The sequence below is a fragment of the Vanellus vanellus genome (genome assembly GCF_965231255.1).
Source record: "Vanellus vanellus genome assembly, chromosome: 20".
NCBI classification, from domain to species: Eukaryota; Metazoa; Chordata; class Aves; order Charadriiformes; family Charadriidae; genus Vanellus; species Vanellus vanellus.
The window spans coordinates 9,231,397-9,251,906 of record NC_138925.1 but is presented as its reverse complement, the minus strand read 5'-3'; the positions used below and the strand labels follow the sequence as shown (position 1 = coordinate 9,251,906).

Sequence of the window (20,510 nt, the reverse complement as noted above, 5' to 3'; positions counted from 1 at the left end):
AGAGGTGTCTGTGTTCTAGCAATAATAATTCTAGCGATGACTCTTCCATCCTCTGCCTGGATCCCCCTTTTCCATGTAATCTGAAGTTTTGCAAGCCCTGGAATGGTTTGGCCCATTTTTATTACACCCAAAGAAACACGACGACCCTGGGGATTAAAAAGTCACCTCCAATCATATTCAAAACAATGACGTTCCTCAAAGAGAAGAAGCAAATTAATCTGTTGCATGCCTTGAGGTTAATAACAACTTGCTTGCTATCATTGACTGAGACAGCTCCTCTCACCAGAGAAAGAGTGAAAATAAGCATAAAATATTAACAGTTACAGAAGGGGCAGTACTGGATCAGGGCTTTGTCCCAGTTCAGCGCTAACTGAGGTTCCCAACAGTCCTAGGTTTGCTGGCGAGAGGTGCAGAAAGGTCCTATCTAGCAAAAGGAGACCTTACCTTCCATGCTGGGCGCCATGTTCCCAAGTGAATAACCACCTTCCTTCAAATACACCAAGAGCTCTTCTCCTGGCTCAATTTCTTTAATAACTTTATAATAGATCTGGGAATCAGAAACAAAAATTGAGAGACATGTTAAATATGCAAAGACTTGCATTTTACATTTTAACCAATAACTCAAATTACTGCAGCTAATAGGGGAGGCTGTCACTTGATTTGTGTGATAATTGCTACCGAGAGCTCTTTTTTTCTGCCTTTATTTCACTCTATGTGTGTCAGCGTTTCACGTGGCTTGGACAATAAAGCCGTATTTACGGTAACAGCCTCTCTCGTTCAAATTACACAAAATCTTCCCATCGTTTTCCCTACCTCTTACAAGCTTCGTGTATTTGTTATAGCGAAGGGAAGATTAAACTGATGGAATTAACACATCCAAGTCTCCGCTTCTCTAAGCCAAAACTGGCCTGATGATTAGAGAGCTGAATTAGCATATCTTCACAGAATTATTCTGTAGATTACTCTCACCAAGAGCCTGAGGACCCGACCCCTACAGCCAAGACCTGAACCAGCCCAGGTGAGCAGTTTGCCCCGTTCCGAGTTCCCGTCCGAGCGCAGACCGCGGCGAGGCAGCGAGCACAGTGCGGGTCACTCGCCGTGCCCCGGCCACCCAGAAACAGAACCCCCCTTCAGGCAGGGGCAGAGACCGCCTACCAGCTCCGCGCCCCATTCACGTGGGGTGTAGAACACGGTTCAAGGGTACCTAGGCCTTACAGAGGTTTCCTGAACCAATATGAGTTCTCGCACCCCAAGGATGCATTCCTTAGAAAATATTCCAATGAGAAAAAAAAAAAACCTTTATCCACAGTGCAGCAAAGTGTCACGTTGCAAGGCACCGGCATGTTAGCCTATGTTTTCATACAGACCACACGCTCTTCTTTACTGTTCTACCCCCAAACCAAACAGAAACCACAGCAGTACATCCAGTGACCCCTGGGATACGTGCGACCAGACCCCAGTAGCCTCATTCCTTCTGGTAAAATGGCAGAGTTCTTGGGGAGGAAGACTGTGCCAACAGCGGCTTAGACACATCAGCAGGCGGAGAGCTTGCCGGTTCCCTCTAATGACTGACAATGAAACCTGTCTTCATATTCGCCCGCTGCTCGTGGGCACCGCGCAACGCGGTGGCCGGGGCAGCTCTGGGCGTGGGGAGAGAGCTCAACTTCAACTGGGAGCGTTTCAACAACACCTCCGCAAGAAAAGCTGCAAAAAACAGCAGCAGAAGGAACTCAACATCGGGATGGGAGTTTGCACGACCAACAAAGAGGAGGATCAGAACCACATGAAATCCAAGAGACCCAGAGTTTTCCATATGCTTTCCAAATTTTTAGAGTACGGTGGACCCTGCCCTCTTCTAACAATAACACAGTGAGAATTCACCAGGTAACAGTTATTAACTGCAAAGTTTTATTAGCACTGCCTTTAATAGCAATGCGTGACGTTGCATGAAATTCTTTTTCAGGATATCAACTACAATTTACCCAGAACGATTCCCTAAATTAGCTGCCACGCAGTCTCTGCCAATCTACCGTTTCTGGGGAACGAAGACACAAAACTCCTGAACGCCTGTGTGGGCTGCGTTAATAGCGTCACTACGATGCGTTTTTCCTCCTTCCTCCCTTCGCCCGGCCGCGGCCGGCGCTGCAGGTGCCCGGGCCGCCCCGACTCGCTCGCTCCATCCCGAGAGCCAATGCCGCCAACGTTTGCTGGCGATGCCGCATCGCTCCCCGGAGTACCCCGCTCGGTTCAGTGGGTACGGCAGAATCCGGTCACTGCTCAGAACTTTTCCTCCGGACGGAGTTCAGGAAACTCCCAACAGACTGGCAACCCGTGCAACAACCAAACATAAACCCATCCATTACCACTCTCCCAGACACTGCACTGCTTCAGTATAGGCGCCCAGACGGCTACGAACAGCGATATTTATCCCGCAGAGGTACCGCTGTGGCACAATGCGCTCCCGACGCCTCTCCCGGGCTGAGCCCCGCTTTGCCGCAGGCGGAGGCCCCGCCAGTGCCCGCCGCACGCACCGGGGCTCCCGCCTCTCCCCGCTCCCGACCCAGCAAAACCTTGGTGGCGGGAGCAGCGGGTCCGGGAGCGGGTCCGGGAGCGGGTCCGGGAGCGGGTCCGGGAGCGGGTCCGGGAGCCCGTCGGGCCCGGGGAGCGCGGCCCCTCCCGCCCCAGCAGGGGGCAGACTCCGCCCGCCCACGGCCCCACTCCCGCCGCCGTCCGCGGGGTCCCGGCGCGGCCCGGCCCGGCCCGACGGCAGCGGGTCCGCCTGGGTCCGGCCCGGGCTGTGCGGAGCGGGCCGGGCCGGGCCGGGCCGGGCGGCAGCCCCGGGGAAGGAGGGGGACGCCTGACCTGTTCGCTCTCCGGCGGCAGCGGCCATCCCCCGCGGGCCGCCCCGCTCCTCCGCCGCCTCCGGCCGGGCCGCGCCGGGCTCCACACCCCCCGCAGGGCCGGATCCAAGGGCCGCCCGGGCCGGGCCCCACACCCCCCGCAGGGCCGGATCCAAGGGCCGCCCGGGCCGGGCCCCACACCCCCCGCAGGGCCGGATCCAAGGGCCGCCCGGGCCGGGCCGGGGGCGCCGCGGCAGCCGCAGCGATGGCCGGGCGGGGGGACAGCGGTCGCCCCGGCCCCCGGGCACGGCGCCCCCGGGCAGCGCGGGGCGGCCTTTAGACAGAGCCCTGGGGTGGAACCGGCTCAGCACCACCTCTCCGATCTCCGCAGTTGCCTCCCTTCATCCTCGCCTAAGCACGCTCTAGACCTCCCCGCAATTATCATCCGCAAATTAATTGAAATGTTAATATCTGGTGTACAAACAGACTAATACTGCTCGACGGAAAAGGCCGTGACAGCCCCTATCGAGGGTTTCAAACCGGCAGCAGTGACACAGTCACAAAACCAAACGTTTAAGTAGAGAAATGAAATCTAGCTGCTTGTGGTTTACAAGATGTCCCAAACAGCACCGAAACCCCTGTGCTTGCCGGAATCCTTAGCATAATTTTCATCACCATTTTTCCACCGGTTCGTAACCAGTTCTTCACTGGAGATCCATCCATCCTCGTCCCGCGTGCCGTCCGGCCCATCAGAAGAAGTGAACCTGTGCAGCTGAGGGGACCCAAGTGTGTCACTGCGCAGCGCTTTGGGATCCTCCACTGAAAAACCCTGGCCTGACCCCACGATACACGCTCCTGTACAGGAGTGAGGAGGTGAACGTATTTCTGAAAGATTGCACTTAATGTGGATTGGATAGTTACATTTCTATGGATTCCACTGCAAACTACAAGTGGTACAAAATTCTCCTTTTCCTCGTTTTTTATTTCATTTCCACCTCGACTCTCTCTCCTGCCCGCTTGTTCAACAAGAAAAGCTTTTCCCAGGACCAAACCACACTGAGTTTGATGGCAAACCTGCCTGAAAAACAAAAGAAAGAGTAGGAAAAAGCCCAGAGCTTCAGGCTTGACTCAGTAAACCAGAACTCATAACGTGCCATCACTTGCAGCTAGCTTAGAGAAACGAGAAAAGAACTCAAAATAGTTATTAAGGGACATTTCTCTTTCAGCCAGTAATCCAAAACCAAATGAGCACTAAAATACAAACCACATCTAAAAGGTATGCCTGGTTCACAGATACATTTGCAAATTTTACACTGGAAAAAAATCCTTCAGAGTTCCAATCCTAATGGCAAACATTGCCACTCCATCGTCATCTCCAGCAGCCTCACCCCTCCTCTGTGCTCCCACAACAAAGTCGCTTCTTGTATCTAAAGCACGTCTGGTACCCTCTGTCAAGAAATATAGTACAAGCTTCATTAATGATTAGGGAAAAGTTGGATTCTGCTGGAGTCACATTAATTTCATCAAACATTTCATTATAATAATTAACTTCACCTTGCAATCATGCTACCGATGGTCTGAATTAATTAAAACTACTGCTGTGTTTCCTTTCCTTTTTTATTTGTTGTGCACCGAAAAAGATCAGATTTACTAATCCATCAGAACAGTTACATTCATAAATCATTTATGTTCATCTTTTATATAAAAAGTCCACACATTATCATTTCTTATTTCTCACAACAAAAGGGGCACCTCTCCTAATTACCAGCCGGTTTTATTTAACGCAAAATAGTTAACAATATAACTAGGGTTTGGGTAATGCTCTCACGGATGACTAAAAATACTGTGTTTCTTGATTTTTATCAAAATTATTCTAGGCACGGGGCACTGAAGAAAGAAGAAAAAAAGGAAAGTTAAAAAAAAAAAACAAACCCAGAGGAACCTTTTCCCAGTCTGGGCTGGATACCCGGATCAGCTCTGTAACAGCTTCTGAGGGTGCGAACGGGGGAGCGGAGCGCTGGCGCGAACGTCCTGCGACACATAACCACGCAATTGGGTACAATTACGGAAAGTATCGATAACGCAGCACCGCAACACACCGTCACGCTCGGAGGCTGATCTCACCGAGAGCGCAGCAGCGAGTACTCAAAGCTGCACATCCTTCCTCTGAGAAAAAGAGTTCCCGAGACGGACACGGCTCAGGAACAATGTGGTAATTGTGTGTCTCCGGTACCGAGGCAATAGATGGGGATGAAACGCACCAAGTGAGAAAAGTACGTCCGAGTATTACCTCATTATTTAGGTCTCTTTCATAAGAAACAGCACCGTTTACCTGCCGTACGAGCTATGCCTACTATCTATCTCAGCTCCACTGCGGCACCACGTTTGTACTTCAGGAAAAAAGGAGCATTAGAGAGCGGAGGAAAGAGCTGCAGCGTTACCTACGCTCAGACCCACAGCCGCTCCCGGCAGCAGCGCGCAGCAGCGGTGACGGACAAAGACAATTCAAAATGAGCTAAAAAGCAGTTGCTTTACATTCCTGCCTTGCAAATAGTTAACTGTGCCAGAAATCCAATGAAATAAGGCAAATACTTCTACCTACTGTTGGGCTGAGCCAGCTCCCGGAGCCGCCCGTGCGCCGGGCCGGCGGGGAGCAGCCAACACGGAGAAGTTTGGCCCCGCGTATTTCTGGCCAGAACGGGGCTGCGCGTTTTGCTTTTGTTCAGATGTTTTCCTCCTTTGGAGTACCCTTCCCTTTGTTTCAGCTCAGCCACAGTGCCTTTTATTTCCTCTTTTTAAGACGTACCTAGGAATCCTGAACGGAGTCACAGAATATGTATGTAAAATACATATGAAATATCACACACACACACACACACACACACACACACACACACACAAGATTGGCTTATTATACAGAGGCACAATTTTTTCCATCACTAGCTTCTGTTAGACCTTCTTTTTCCAATATATGTAACACCAACAAAAGCAGCAGTTATCATCCTGAAATCAAGCTCATGGCTATTATATTTATTACATACACTTTGTTTAATATCACAGTCTCCTGAAAAAGAACGGCGAAGCTGCTGAGGTATTTGCCCCACAAAGGCAGCAGCAGCAGCATGAAAAAATAAAACAGAAGCCACGTATCATTTTCCAGATGCATTTAGCAAATCATATCATTTTTCTACCATTCTTTTCCAGACCTTCTTTAGAAACACAATTATCTCAGTCAATCAAGGATCTTCTATGCTATTGACATAAAGATATAACAAATATAAAGAAAACCGGCTAACATTACTTTACATGTGAAAATTGGTTTCACAGTTGAAAAATAGTTAATGAAATGACTCAAGTAATCTCTTTCTAAATAGCAGCATTTTAATCTGTAAATAGGAGAAAAAAAAAAAAAAAAATCAGAGGTCCAGATTCTGCTGTCAGTTACTTCACTAAAAAGCCAAGGAAATTCTCTGTACGTTCTGGGAACGTTCCCAAGTTACAGGAGTGTAAAGAAGAGGAGAATGTGGTCCGGGGAGGGAGGAGTTGCAAAGGACCATCTCCCCATGTAAACATGTTTATTTTTTTCCTGCAAAGCAAATGGTTTTGATTAAAAGCTTGTCCTGGCTCTTATCATCACAATGCCGCTTAGTTATTTTGTGGGTAATCTTTTACTGCAAAAGCTTTTCTTTTCTTTCTGTACTTACAAACAGAACCCAACCCTCCGCACGCCTCCCGAGCGGGAACGAGAAAGCCTTTCTCCTGGTTTTTGAGTCCCTGTTACAGAAAACAATGTACCCTGCTAGCAACGTGAAATTAAGGAAAGTTAAAACCAGCAGCGCTGGGGGACAGCTCTAGGTAGAAATCGGCAATGCTTAGTCACTCTGAAAATTTATACCGCGTTTCCGGCTTTAGGAGTCACTCTCGTACGGCGCTGAGCTCTCCCCGTGCTGCGCCCGCTCCTCTCCCCCCCGCGGGATGCTCCCAGCACCAGCGCCCCGCAGCATCGCCCCTTGAACCAACGGCGCAAGGGGCTTCGGGCACAAGGAAGAAAGTTTGAAGTCGACACAAATTTAGTTTTCTAAATATATCCCACAGGGAAAACGAGGGGATTCATTTTTAAAGCGTACGACGGCGCTGGCCACAAACGCACACTCCCGTGGGGCGCTCAGCTCGATGCCCTGCACCTCAGCGAAGCAAAGACACAACAAAGCTGCTCACACTCAGGAAGACGATCTGTCCCACCCCCAACCCCGCACACCCTTTTTATTAATATGGAACTCCCACTGCCATCAGCCAACTGAAAGGTAACGAAGCGTAAAACATGTTGTCCCCCCCAGCCCGGTGTGAGTGCGGTACCTCTGAACGCGCGTGCCGCTCCCGCGTCGGCATTTAGCAGCCCAGTGTTTCTTAGCACCAGGATGCAGAACTTGATTTTGCAATCCAGTAATTCTATTTTGAGCGCCTAAGAGTTCAAACACAGGGGTTTGTACCCAAACGGCACCTTGGCTGCTTGTGAGTCATGAATCCGCTGAGTTTGGTGGAAGCAGGTATGGGCTCGCAGACAGACCGCTTACGGACTGTTTGACATTTTGCCTTTCTATTTATACTTGCATCTTACTCTCTTAGTTTTCATGACACCCAAATACGCTCACGACCATCCTTATCCTCTAAAGCTTCACAATCCAAAAAGAGTCACTATCGGTCTCAATAAAAAAAGTAACCGCCAACTAACACCAGAACCTTTCCAGCGGAGAAAGCGGTGAGAGTTGGTTTTGTGTAGCAGCACTGTGAGAGAAAACTTGGAAGGAATAGGAAATTCCAGAGCAAACACGGTTAACTCGTCTCCTTTATAAATAATAACACAGAAATCCACAAAGATTTTCATGTGCTGCTGATTGCCATCAAACGAGCCCATGGGCTGTGCTAATTGATAGGGAACAGTACATCCTCACCCGACTTTACTCCTGCCCCCCAATGCATCCAGTGCCTCCAGTTATCAATCACCATCACCTGCTGCTTTTTACACTGGGTTTTTTCATTGCCGCCAGCTGGCCTGACCTCAGGCTCTTCAATCCCTTGGGAAAGAAGGTGGAGGGGGAAAAAACATTTTGCTTTGCTCTTTCATTATATTCTGCACCTTTTTATTTCCCTCCTCCTGAAGAAGCATTTGCTTGCTACCCACCCCCTTTTACGTGACTTTTAGTAAAAGTATTTATTAAGATGTTTTAAAAGAGTGGTCATTAGAGAGAAAAAACAAAGAAAAGGAGGTGAGTGTGTATGATAAACAGCTGCTCTTTCCAGTCCGATTGCTGCGTGCACTAAAAATATGCACCACCAAAAACCTCCAGATGAGGGACAAGGACAGAAGGCCACGCGGTGGACTGGGCTCGGAATAAAACGTGATACAGCCTTCAGGCTTCTGGCAAATTTTGTATATATATACGTAGTCCTTAATCGAAGCATTTATAAGAACCTGGGAAAAGACAGCCCTGTACAAGTTAACACTTTAAAAGGAAGAAATGTGTATTTATGTAAAAAAACCTGTATGAGCTCAGTTTCTTTCCCCAGTCTAAGACTTTTCTTAAGAAACTCATATTTTTTCTCTTTAATATTTGTGCTTTTCTACTGCTGCTGGTAAAAATTCTTGGTAACAGCCTCCCCACCCTTTGGCAAGGATGAACGCGAAGCAAAAAGTCACCTGCAGAGACGTTGAGCAAAACTGTACTGTTAAGCAGTGAACGTATTGAGCCGGCGAAAGCCACAGTGACATGCAAAGCGATGGGAAGCATTGCACTGCACTGTCGGTGGGAAGTAATAGACAGCGCATGCATTGGTCCTGTTGAACCTTCTGGGAGTCCAAAAAGGCATCCCTCAGCCCAGATAAGCTGTAGGACGCCCCGAAGGGGAGCTGGGTCAGCCGCGCACTCCTGCGAACCAGCAGTTTCTGCGCGGAATGAAGGATGGTAAAAGACCCGAGGAACAGGAGAGGGGAAAGGTTCCGGTCCCTACGATGTTCATCCTGTCGTTCTGTGAAACTGAGACGCAGGAGCAGCCCCGTGCGCATCACCCTCCGCACCGAGCAGCTCGCGGTGCGAGACAAAGAGCTGACGATAACTGTTGGCTCTCGGCTATAGGGCTCCGTGTTGGAGGAGCACTTGTGAGCAGTGGTGAGTGGGCACCGAAGCAATCAGCAGCTCATTTTAACTAAGCAGGCTGAAATTTAGAGCTTTGTGCCTCAATCTCTTCCAGATTGCTTAAATCATGACCATTTGTGATATTTTCTGTATTTTGTTTCCGCAGCACCCAAAGTTAAGTTATTTAAAAGCATTTTAAACCAGGAACGAAGTCCGCGAAGCGGGCTGACATTGTGGCGCCCCCGGAGCTACTCTCATTTGACAGGAGCTGCCTCACGCCGGGTTGACTCTAGCTCCCCTGTCAGCTACAGGTTTTTAAATGGTTTTGTTAGAAGTGTATTTTTCCATCCTCAGATCATTTTTTGGGTGCGTCTAAATATGCCTCCTGTTTGCTAACTGGTAATACCATCAAGACTGCATTTCTCATTTAAGTTAGGTCTGAAACAGTAACTTGTATTTGAATTGTACTCAATTGGAGGTCTGTGACACTCTCAGCTTGGGTTGCTCATCTTGAATTTATTTTTGGGTTTAAGCTTCAAAGAACTTTACAACCACCAGCGAACATTATCGAAATCCCATTAATCCCATGTAATACCCCTCGCCCGCACCCCCACCTACAGACTGCTCTGCAGCGTTGCTGTGATGTGCCTATTGGGTGTTTACTCTTCTCCTCCTCAGCGGTCTCCCAAACCATCTCCCACTCTCACTCCCTTCTTAAATACAGACAAATCTGAGTTTACAGCGTGGAATTGCGCTCCCAACCCACTGCCGGCAACTGGTAACACAAACCTTCTACAGTGATGGTGACGAAATCCCAACACTGGTTGGTCTCACTGAGTTTTTTAACATGACCTATGTTCCACACCAGGTGTTAACGTTTCACACCATCTTCCCCACCACAAAAGGAGCCAGGGACTGGAAGACCACGTGAGTCCAGGGGGCTCAGACCATTTTAGGGACACGGCCGCAGAGCTGCTGGATGGATGAGTCCCTCGGTCACTTCCACTCAGTGCTGCCACTAAACACGGTCCTCCCGCCAACCCACCCCAGCAGCTGTTGAAGTGGTGAGGTGAGCACGGCAACCTAGTAATCGCCGAAGTCGTTACCTGGTCGTTAACGTGGCACACGGCTAGATTCTGTTCATCGCAGGAACAGGCCACGCGGATGTACTTCAGCCAGTTCCCAGCTCCACTCTGGCTCGCATCGATACAGAATTTCTCATTTCCCAGGTCGTCAGCAATCTGTAGAGCAGGAGAAGGAGAAATACGTGGGTCATCTGATATCAACCGACAGCTACAGACTGAAGAAAGAAAGGAGATTTGCAAGGCAGGATTCCAAACGAGAAACAGGAAGGAGAAAGCTGGATGGTACACGTAATTAATAAAGAGACATATGACGAGACTCAAATCAGCTCTTGGGCATAATCTGAAGTTCCTGGTTAGCAGAACTTCCACGGACGTCAGAGCTGTGCATGAGCAACAGGCTCGCGATGACAATTGTTATGGAGACAAACACACAGCTCTAGTAGCCACACCAGCCTGAGTAATCAAAGCAGATAACTCCTCTGAACGGTATTAATTTTAATGGCATCGCCCTTAAACTGCTCCATCTTCACATTATCTATTTTATCCTTTCATACAGGAACATTTTTCACTACAAATAGAAAATGTCATTCATTTTTTGAGTAAATTTTTAGAACAGGTCACTTTCCACAGTGCTGCGAAATTATGTATTTTAAAATGCTGTAACAAATGCTGCCTTTCTTTTTATAACTACAACACTAGAAATTCACTGGCATTAGGGGACCTGTGCGGTTGAAGGTGAGATATAATTTGGCTTGTGTGCAAAACAGGAATCCTTCCAAATAAAACCCCTCAAATACTTAAAAGTGTGGGGGAAAAGGGGGTTAATTAAAGGGTTGTGGTCTAAAGAAAACCACTGTTTTACCAGGAAGAGACTTAGCGCTTTCTCTTTCTTAAGACAGCAAAGTAAGTTTGATGATGTAGAAACGGAAAAGTTGCTCAGCGTTCCATACCAACGTTTGCGATGATCCATTTCACCACTCACTCAAAAAAGTACATTTTAAAAATCACACAGGACATGGCCAAAGTGAGGAAAAGCCATCAGAGCCCAGAGTACGGCCAGCCTGTATTCTGCTCACAAGTGGGCCTCCTTATTTCGCAGACTCTTTTTTCCTTCGACTTAGAGTTCCCTCTACCCCTACTAGACCCTGTGTCACTGCAAATTACTTCAGTCATCAAAAGCTCTTAACATGCTTTTACCAGCAATTAATTCTCTCAAAATCTCGTGGGATACGATAATACTTTCCCATCTATTTCAAGACACAGAAAAAAAGAAAAGGTGGGAACAAAGGAAAGGAAAAATTCAAAGCCAGCCAGGACAGCAACAAGTCCAGTACAAGGTCAGGCTGAGAAGTCTCGGGGCGACGTGCTCGGCTGAGCCTCTCGCTCCCCGGCTCCCAACGCCCGCGGAGCGCCGGGACCGCGCCACCATCGGCCCGGCGACGCGCCAGCGCCAGCCTCGGCAGCTCGCAGCACCCCCAGGAAAGCCCCCACCAGGAAAGCCCCCACCGTCCAGCAGACACACCGCGGCCTCTCGCTCCCAGCACTGACCCTTTTTTGTCGAGCTACGGGTATTAAAATGGACCAAAGGAAAACCATGGCATTCGTATTTGGCTTCCTCCTTCCTAAGCAAAGTATGGCGTCAGTGAAGTACTGCATTTTCTCCCAGAATACATGTTTGTTTGGGACAGAACTGGGGAGAGAACCAACCCTCCCCGTGTTCACTCTCATTAATGCCCTGCTTGGGGACAGCCCAGCAGCCGCCCACCGATGAGACTTCAGGAGGGACAGGTAAATGGACGGGCTCTGTCTCCAGAAACGGGAAAGCGCAGAGGGCCAGAGAGCTGCATTACAACAACACACGAAAGTATTTTCAACAAATACTACACAGAGCAGCACCATGTAGCCAAACTGTCCTTCAGTTTTATACCACACTCGTGAGCACTGCTGATGAACTCACTTTAGAGCTCAAGAAATACGACAAAGAGATGGACACTGAACACCTGGACTATTCTTGCATGTTCTCATGTTTTGAGGTTACCGCTGGTGTCCAGCACCCGGAGCAGAGCCCGTCTGACTCCGGTGGAGGAGACTCCCAGGTCTCAGGTTGGGCGCTCAGACAAAGATCATGAGGAATGTGCCATTAGCGGCCACTTCAGGCGAGTTTGGCATCAGTGACTTCCTCGGAACACAGTCCCAGACGCAGTGATGGAGCTTAGTTTGAGATTCACCTGTCCTGGCCCCGAAACATCATCCTCCCTCTCGGAGAAAGCCCTGCCTCGTTCATGCCGCGCATTCCGGCTTCCCGAGGAAATAAAACGGGAGTTGCGCAGGCAACGTCCTTTGCCACACTGCCCCCGTTGATTTCTCTCTACTCAGGGGCGGTGAACGGGCGCGAGCTCTCCTCTCCACCGTGCGACGCACGAGTCAGAGACTGCACTGCAAGACGTTTTCCGCGGGCTATCCTGCTACCATCGGATTAGCCAATTCTGGTTTACATGACCTAATTCGCAGCCAGTTGTCTCACTTTCCCCTTGTCTGGTTGGGTTTTAAAGCGAGCTCTACCAGCAGCGGTGCCCCCCCGTGCCTTCGCACGCCGTGCCTGTGCCGCCCCGTGCACCACGGCGCAGCCGCAGCCCCGCAAGCGCAGCGGCAGCACGTCCCCATCCCCTCGGCAGCTCTCGGCCTCGGTGCCCTCCGGTCTCACAACCTTTGCGGTGGAGGAGAGGGTAAATGACGTACATTCGGGCACTCAAGAGGACTCCAGGGCAGTAAACACAAATCTTTTGCCCATTTCCACGAGCTTCACCCCACCGAGTTAACCCCACGCTCTCCAGCGCTGCCTCTGACCCCCCCCCCCGCATTTTGCCAGGCAGCCTTAACTTTCAGGACTCAGATTTTCTTTCTCCAAATCCCGGGTTCCTTGCCCAGCAACCCTAGCATCTTGCCCTGTCTTGCCCCAGTACATCTTCCCGAGCTTGCAAACCTCTCCTCTTAGGTCCTCAGTGCCCGTCCCCTCGCCAGGACGAGCCTCGGTCCCCGCTCCTCCGCTGCAGCCTCTCTCTTCCCCCCTTCCCACCTCCGCTGTACCGGGCACCGGCTCTCCTCGCTCGCAAAGCCCCGGCCCGCTCCCCGCTCCCCGCTCAGCCCCCCCAGCCTCTCCCACTCAATCCCATCGCTTCCCATCACTCACCGGTTAAACAACCCCACCGCAGCCCTCCCCTGGCTTCTCCCTTCCTCTCCCCGTTGCCTCCTCTGCCATAACCGGGGCCTCTCCTGACTTCTTCTCCCACACTAAACGCAGCTCCCTCGTCTAAGGGGAGAAGGAAAGGGAATGGAGGAATTTCCTTAGGCAAATGAGTCTCAGACCGTATAAATGTGTTACTGAACGTAGCCAGGAGCTGAGCCCGGGGCGCGAGCTAGCCGATGCGCAGCCAGGAGCACCGGGGTTTCCAGCACCGGGTCGAACGGCGGAGCTGCTGCGCCCCGCGCCGGCTGCAGGTCCTCAGCGGCCACCAAGCGCTGGAGCCCCGCGGCTGCGGAGGCGAGAGCTCCTGTGGTGAGGAACACCTGCAGACCTGGGTCCAACCAGCAGCGCTGTTCCCACAGAGAACGTGTAAAGCTCTACGCTTGCAACAAACCCTCCACGTGCCAGAACGCGCCAGGACTGCGTCTGGTGCCAAAGCAAAGGACCACCTGAAAACCCAGTGAGGAACCACCAACTTCTGTCACACGTTAAATAAGCATATGAATCAAACTGAGGACATATCACATGCAAAGGGAGTTTGGGAGTGTGTCTGATGGCTTTTTTCTGACTGTAGGTACTCCCCCTCAAAACTGGTTGCATCTATTCAGGGGCCTGAAGTTTTTGAAAGAACCACCTGGAGGTGCTGAACTTACTCTTCGGGACTGGGAGGGGAAGCGAGACGCCACCAAAGCCCCCGCTCCCCCCAAACTGGGCTCTTTCTCAATAACTGGTACTTTCTGGATGCCCTCGTTTACCTCCCCTGGAGCTATACCCGTAATCGCGAATGTCTGATATACGGTGGTAACGTCACAGAGAGCCAATTTAAGGTAGATTGGACTTTGTAAGAAAAAACAACAAAAAAGCGTGCTTAATGTGGATGGAAAAACTCGACTGAGTTTACTCAAGGTGAAATAACAATAACCTGTTTTATCTCAGGAACCTCTAGGAACACGGAGGCTGACTAAAGCTGCTGACTGCTGTTGAGACTAAAGTACTTGTTTTGGCCTTACTGTCCCCAAATTAGCCAATGAAGTGGAATGGCCAAGGCAGCACCCCCAGGGGCAGGAGGGGGGACACAGCTAGGCAGAAAGCCATCACAGCTCCCACAGAAAGTGTTTGGAAAACAAAACTGAGATGAATCGTCAATGTTCAGCTGTTGATTCAAAGCCACTGAACGGTTTGGGTATAGAGCATATAGTTTTTAATGGTTTGAATAAGCAGCGGCCCACTGACCTCCCAGTACCGTTAATCCATAAAGCAGCAGTCAGCGAAACCAAGTCACCCTGGGAATAGAGTATGGCAAACTCCCGCCTATTTTATTTCGTAGCTCTATCTTTCAGATCCTCTCTTTCATGTCCTAGAATCGTTTGGTTGAAGACACTCAGATAGCCCTGGGAAACCCTGGACTTGAGCTCAAACTCGCCAACTGTTTTGCAGGGCCCCTGCACAGGGCTCGACAGCTTCAGCGAGGTCCTGTCTCAGCTAGAAATCACCTGAAACTCTGTGGTTTTGTCTGAGTGGAGCTTTAAAACCCAAAGAGGGGGTGTGAAATCTCACAGATCGAAATGAGAAAAAAAGAGGTCGTATGAAACCCTGAGAACTTAAGCCCCTGTTTTTCACACACACTCACTCTACTCCATAAATAGAACGAGGCACCACGAACTAAGGCCCAGCAGCATCACTGCATCATGTTTTGCATATTACTATCCCTTATAGAACGGTTTGCTGCTGCTGTTATCCATAAGCAACCTTTGAAATCGGAACAGCTGGAAAACAAAATAAATGTTACGGAGGTAGAAGAGAGCGGACAGAGTATTACCGGCGATACCGTTGTTAAACAGCAGTAAGTTATCACCTGCCAGCTGAAGCACAGCGAAGTAATTATGTGAGTCCTCCTATCCCATTACACATATTAGTCAAAGGCACTATTTTTAACCAGGGAATTTCCTAGGATTTTTGCTAACGCATTTCTCCTTTGCAATTGCAATGGGCTGGACGTGTGCGGGCGGTGCCCCGACGAGGGGCTGCAGGTCAAGCTGAAACAGCAGAATTGCATTTGAGCAGACGGACAGACCCTAATGGTAATTGTGGACAGTAACCGCGGCGGCGCGGTGTGCAGTGGAATATCTGCACGTGGAGCTGCCCGATTCCGGGAACAACTGCAAAACGCATGAGCACCTCCAACGCACCCCGAAAGGAGCACCCCCACTCCATCGTCCCGTCCCGGACCGGGGAAGCACCACTATCCCGCAGCACGTAAAGGCAGGAAATACTCAGCCCATAGTTTAGCGGCTGAAGAGGGAGTGAAGGCACGCGGTATCAATTCCCAGCCTCTGCCAGCGTCTTCCTGCAGCGACGTCCCTTCCCTCGCCTTCCCACGGCACCTGCCGCCCCGGGGCACGGCGCCGCGCTCCCACTGCCGCCCGTAGCGCAGACAGAGAAGGAGGAACTCGTTCAGAACTCTACATTTGAGGTGTGCCACCTTCTATGCACACCAGAGAGGCCCCACTCTGACTTTCACTTCTTCCATGTGCTGCAGTTTCGCTCACTCACGAAGTCTGAGGAAGAAACGTGCATCAGGCATGAGGGAAAAGCAATCCCAATGGGCTGTACCGATGTGGAACGGGTTATTGGCAAAGCTGTTTAGAATGGCTGGTCTACAATTTGACTTGGTGTAAACCCTCGTAAGTCTAGATTTATCTGGCTTCCTAATTTTCAAGGAACATTATCTGCCTGATTAATAATAGCATTTTTTTTTCTGTGTGCCCACGGTCCAGGAGCAAACAAAGGTAAGTATAGATTAAGCTGCTAGTTACTTAGTCCCTGGCAGTCGGGTATTCATTAGACACTTGCAAACTACTGTCAGTGCAAAAATAAAAGCAAGACACTATCTACAGGAACACAGGCTAGTCTCAGAAATCCTGCCTTTAAATGACAATTGCTCCATAAAAGTATCAGCATTTGCAAACACATAGTATATGCCTTTCCCCTACGGCCGCAGTGAGAACTACGGGTGCTATCTCCAAGACTGGCAAATATCTTAACCGTTCATTTACTAGGATGCTTCAATATTTGTCTAAGGAATTGTCAAACTGTCTGGAAAGGAAGATTTTTCCCAGACTCGGTGAGATACAGTACGTGTAACCCACTGATCACACCGAGCGCTGCAGGACCAGCTCAGTGCAGGGGCATTCTTGAGCGCGTCCAGCTTTTTGTGGCTGACACCTCTAACTAAAGATCAAGCACACACACTCACGCTCTTTTCTGATGCTATATCACAATTTTAAAAAGACTGAGAATCCCAATAGTAATCACAAATTACTATCCGCAGTATATGTTTTCTCCTCTGTCAAATGTACACACAGAATAGTATTCTCAGTCCCTCTTCCCCCACCTTTAAAAACTCCAGAAAAACAAACTGAAGCCTTTTACCACACCTTCTTCCAGTTTAGACCAGAAGGAAATGCGAAATTTCCTCTGCCAAAATTCTTCAAACCATTTACAAGTCATTGTCAGCAACAAAAAGAAGATTTTGTGTTCGGCGGCTTGCTTTTGGGATGCACAGAGATCGTTCACTTCTATATGTTTTTCAGAAGCGGCATGAGCAGCACTGAGAGCACTGATGCTCTGAAGAAGACCAAATGGAGAGAGAGAAGGGAGGCAAATCGGATTCTCTCTGGGTAAAGACAAGACAGCAATGGAAGCACAGAGGCACTCATCCCGCAGCGGACTGCTGGAAGGCTCAATTCACCGCAGCCACCTCACCTGGGATGTACTGGTTAGAACAGTCATAAGTAGCTCTATTAAAACAAGTGGTTATTCACAGTTAAGGCCAGAACTAAGTTAATCACTACCGAGGACTAATCAGGAGCTTTACTCGTAAGATCGCTCATCCATAGGTATCTCCGTTTTCCTGCACAGGTGAAGGCGGACAGCAGAGATTTAGCGCCAACAGCAAAAAAAAAAAAAAAAGAAAAAAGATGCAACAGGAAAAAAAACAACAACAAAACAAAAAACAAACCAGAAAATCATGTGTAATTAGCAGGAATCTGACTTGGTGTATTTGAAATTTAATCGTTGTACTTCTGCTTGCTCTTTGCAGTCAGGCTAGCTCCGAAATCAGTGAGGTAGTAGAGAGGTCTCTCTGATGGATAGTTTGGCTTAGGCATTAAAAGAAGAGGAAAAGGAGAGGGGAAAAAAGGGGGGGAGATAAAGGAGGGGAGGAAAAGAGAAAAGAAATTTATAATTAGTAACTGGTAACATTTTTGCAAGCCTAAAACCATTATGTGCCAATATTCCAGCCCGTTTCAGGGCAACGCGCTTTACCTTATTGATTATCCAAGATCTGAACTACAGCACCACTGCCCCACAGCGCTGTGTCCAGAGCAAGAACACACCTCGCCTGCCTTGCCTTCTCCCCCAGTTAATCTACAGGCGGCCTGGGACAGACGTGTGCACTGCCACATCTGTTGGAGAAGTGAGCTTTCATCTGGATTGCAGCCCGGGGGCATTCTCGTAAAGTTAATTATTGTGGGAGCACTTCCTTTGCCTCATCTCCCTCTGATCAGTCTTCCATTTCATCCCGCCCACCCAATCGTGGATTTCTCACTGCTGGTTTTTTTTCATTGACCATGCCAAAAACTCAGTTCATCTCTTTTCCCTCTGCTGCAGATGGCGCGCTCAGCATATACTTTTATTTATTAACCCACGGCACCTCCCCATCCCTTTTGCCTTCAAGTCCAACAGTTCATCCCAGTGCTCCCAGCTCTGCTCCCCTTCCTTGCCGGGACCGGTGCCACGGGTTTGCCTTGCTGAGATGTTCACGATCTTTTCCTCCCAGAACGCTGTCTCTTCCCCCCTCTTCTCCTCTTCAGCCCGCCTGGTTAAACCAAACGCACCTTCATGTTCACTTGGATCGCGGGGGTTTAACCTGGCCCGCTGCAGAGACGCGAATTTTGGAGCCGAGGCAGGGTGCCGGCTGTGGTTGTGGTTCAGGCTCATCTCTCGCCAGCCAAAAGGAAACTGTTGTCATGTTCCAGGACTCACTTTGCAGCTTCATCTGCTGTCTGCTGAACAGCGTTCAGGACTCGAATCCAAAGGGCTCATTGATCTTGCAAAGGCTCTGTTTCATAATTTATTAACATCAGAAATGCTGAGTTATGAAGCAAAAGTTATGGAAAAATTCTCTTGAACGTTTACAATTTTTTTTGCACATCATTTGAGGTTTCCTGCTTCTCTAATTTGTGGGCTCTCTGTTGGGTTGTTTCTTTCACGTTTTAATGGGCAGCGTCCAACATTTGGCCTCCGCAGAGGTGTGCTGTAGGACTGGAATGCCTGGGGATCTGTCGTCAGTTAGCTTAATGGATTCCCAGTGTGCACGAAGAAACGAAGCAACCATGAGTTTGCCATCAGTGACCCAGCGTCCTGTTGCTATAACATCCCTCCCCAGAAGCCGAAAGTGTAATAAACCTTCTCATCCCATAGTTGCAGGATCTGCCTTTGACAGTTTGGCTGATGTACGCATTTTATTTGGCAGGAGTTAGAGGGAGATTTTTCCCCTTTTTTTTTCCTTTTTGCTTTAATGACCCACAAGCTGATTTAGAGCAATAAACTGTTGCCATGAAGTTTTGTTGTGTTTCTTTTAAATAAAGGGGAGGGAGGGACTGCTACAATTTATGACTTTCAGAAGTAACTGAAACAGAAAGTCCATTCTTGCCACAAAATGAAGAGAAAAAGACTTCATCCAGAGAAACACCTCTGTCAATGTGTAGACATGAAGCCTAGATGAACTCATAAATTCAGCGCTCTGCCTGCAATTAAGCAGGCTTCCTGGTGATTTGACAAAGAGTTAATGAGAAACGTGTCAGACAAAAACAGGTCACAGCACTGAAACCCGATGGGAAGAGCAGCTGAGCCGAACCCAACTTGTTTGCTGCCCTCCGCTTCGGGCCGCAGGAGAAGCTCGAAGTATGTTCCGCGAGATCTGCTTTTCTTTGTGTGAATTTCTTGTGCAAACGTGAGGTCCTCCAGCACAGCCTGGAGCCAGCTCCCCATCACCACAAATGCCGGGCGATAAGGAGAGAAAACGCTATTCCCCGGAAGCCTCTTCCCGTGCTTTAACGTACGCGTGTGCAGTAGACCTCTCGCCACCCCCTGAGCGAGCGGCTCGTGCCCTCGTCCTCAAAACACTCCCACGGGACGCGTGTCCGCATGTGGTCCGGGGGGCTCCGGGTGCAAGTTGTAAGTGCTATTAAACGATTGCAGGATCAGAGAACGGAATTCATCCGCGACTGAGTGTCCGGCTCCGTGCACTGGCTGCGTGGCCGTCCTCAGCAGTGTCCTCAGCATCCCCATCCGCTCCCGTCTGCAAAGTAGACTTTCAGTCTTTCAGCAAAAAGCCCAGTGCATCCAAACACTGGGAAAGCTCAGAGGGGAGGAAAAGAAACCTTTACAGACCTCCTCCTGTCAAACAAGCATGTTGCTGTCTCACCAGTACTGAGATAGAGCCGAGAGAACCACGGGCATGAGGCGACCCAGTGGGATGGCACCGGGGCCAGCGGGATCTGCGATGCCGGGCAGAGAAAGGAACAACCGCGGCTGAGCCCGGTGCCACTGCCGAGCCCGGTGCCGCGGCCGGCTTGTGGGAGGCAGCTGTGCCGCTGCGGCCAAGGGGAGAGAGACCGATTCAGGTTTTTAAAAGAACGAATGTTTTTGAACTTTCACTCCCACTCAAGCCACACGTCGGGAGTGGAAATTTTCCACTGGTGTATGCGTTTCTGAGCCTGCAGTTGTGCTACCGTATTATCTGGTTTCATGAAGGATCTGAAGGAAAAATATCAGCGAGCTGTAGGGAAGGCTGTTACTGAGACATACTTCTGTCACGAAAAAATAACCTTCTCATTCTGTTTTCCACCACATCTAAAGAACACGAGAAATCACATGAAACAAGGCTGGTTTTTACCAAAACGCCCCGTTCAGTTCCAAAGCAGAGGACCTGGAGAGCTCGCACAAGCTTTGTAAGCGAGGCTGAACTTCTTGAGCATATTTGAATCCAACTGAGCCTTTTGAAGGTCCGCCCATGATTAACTGCTATTCTCTTACGTACCGGCACAAAACAGCCAGCGAGTGTTTCCTGCGTGTCAGTTAGCTTTGCACCAGGATAAAAAGTCTGCAAAATCGCAGTGTCATGGGTGCGTCTTTCAAGCAC

At 49.6% G+C, this 20,510-nt stretch overlaps 1 protein-coding gene across 2 annotated transcripts in view; it reads right to left on the bottom strand.

Moving 5' to 3' along the window:
* Nucleotides 1–20,510, bottom strand: part of PRDM16 (PR/SET domain 16) — a gene marked incomplete at both ends in the record, with an annotated part of 335,264 nt that overhangs the window by 40,950 nt on the left and 273,804 nt on the right. For both annotated transcript variants that reach the window (XM_082493700.1, XM_082493701.1), the window contains 2 exons: nucleotides 445–547; nucleotides 10,081–10,215. In XM_082493700.1, the coding sequence (XP_082349826.1) occupies nucleotides 445–547; nucleotides 10,081–10,215 (238 nt within the window). The remainder of the gene's footprint in view (nucleotides 1–444; nucleotides 548–10,080; nucleotides 10,216–20,510) is intronic.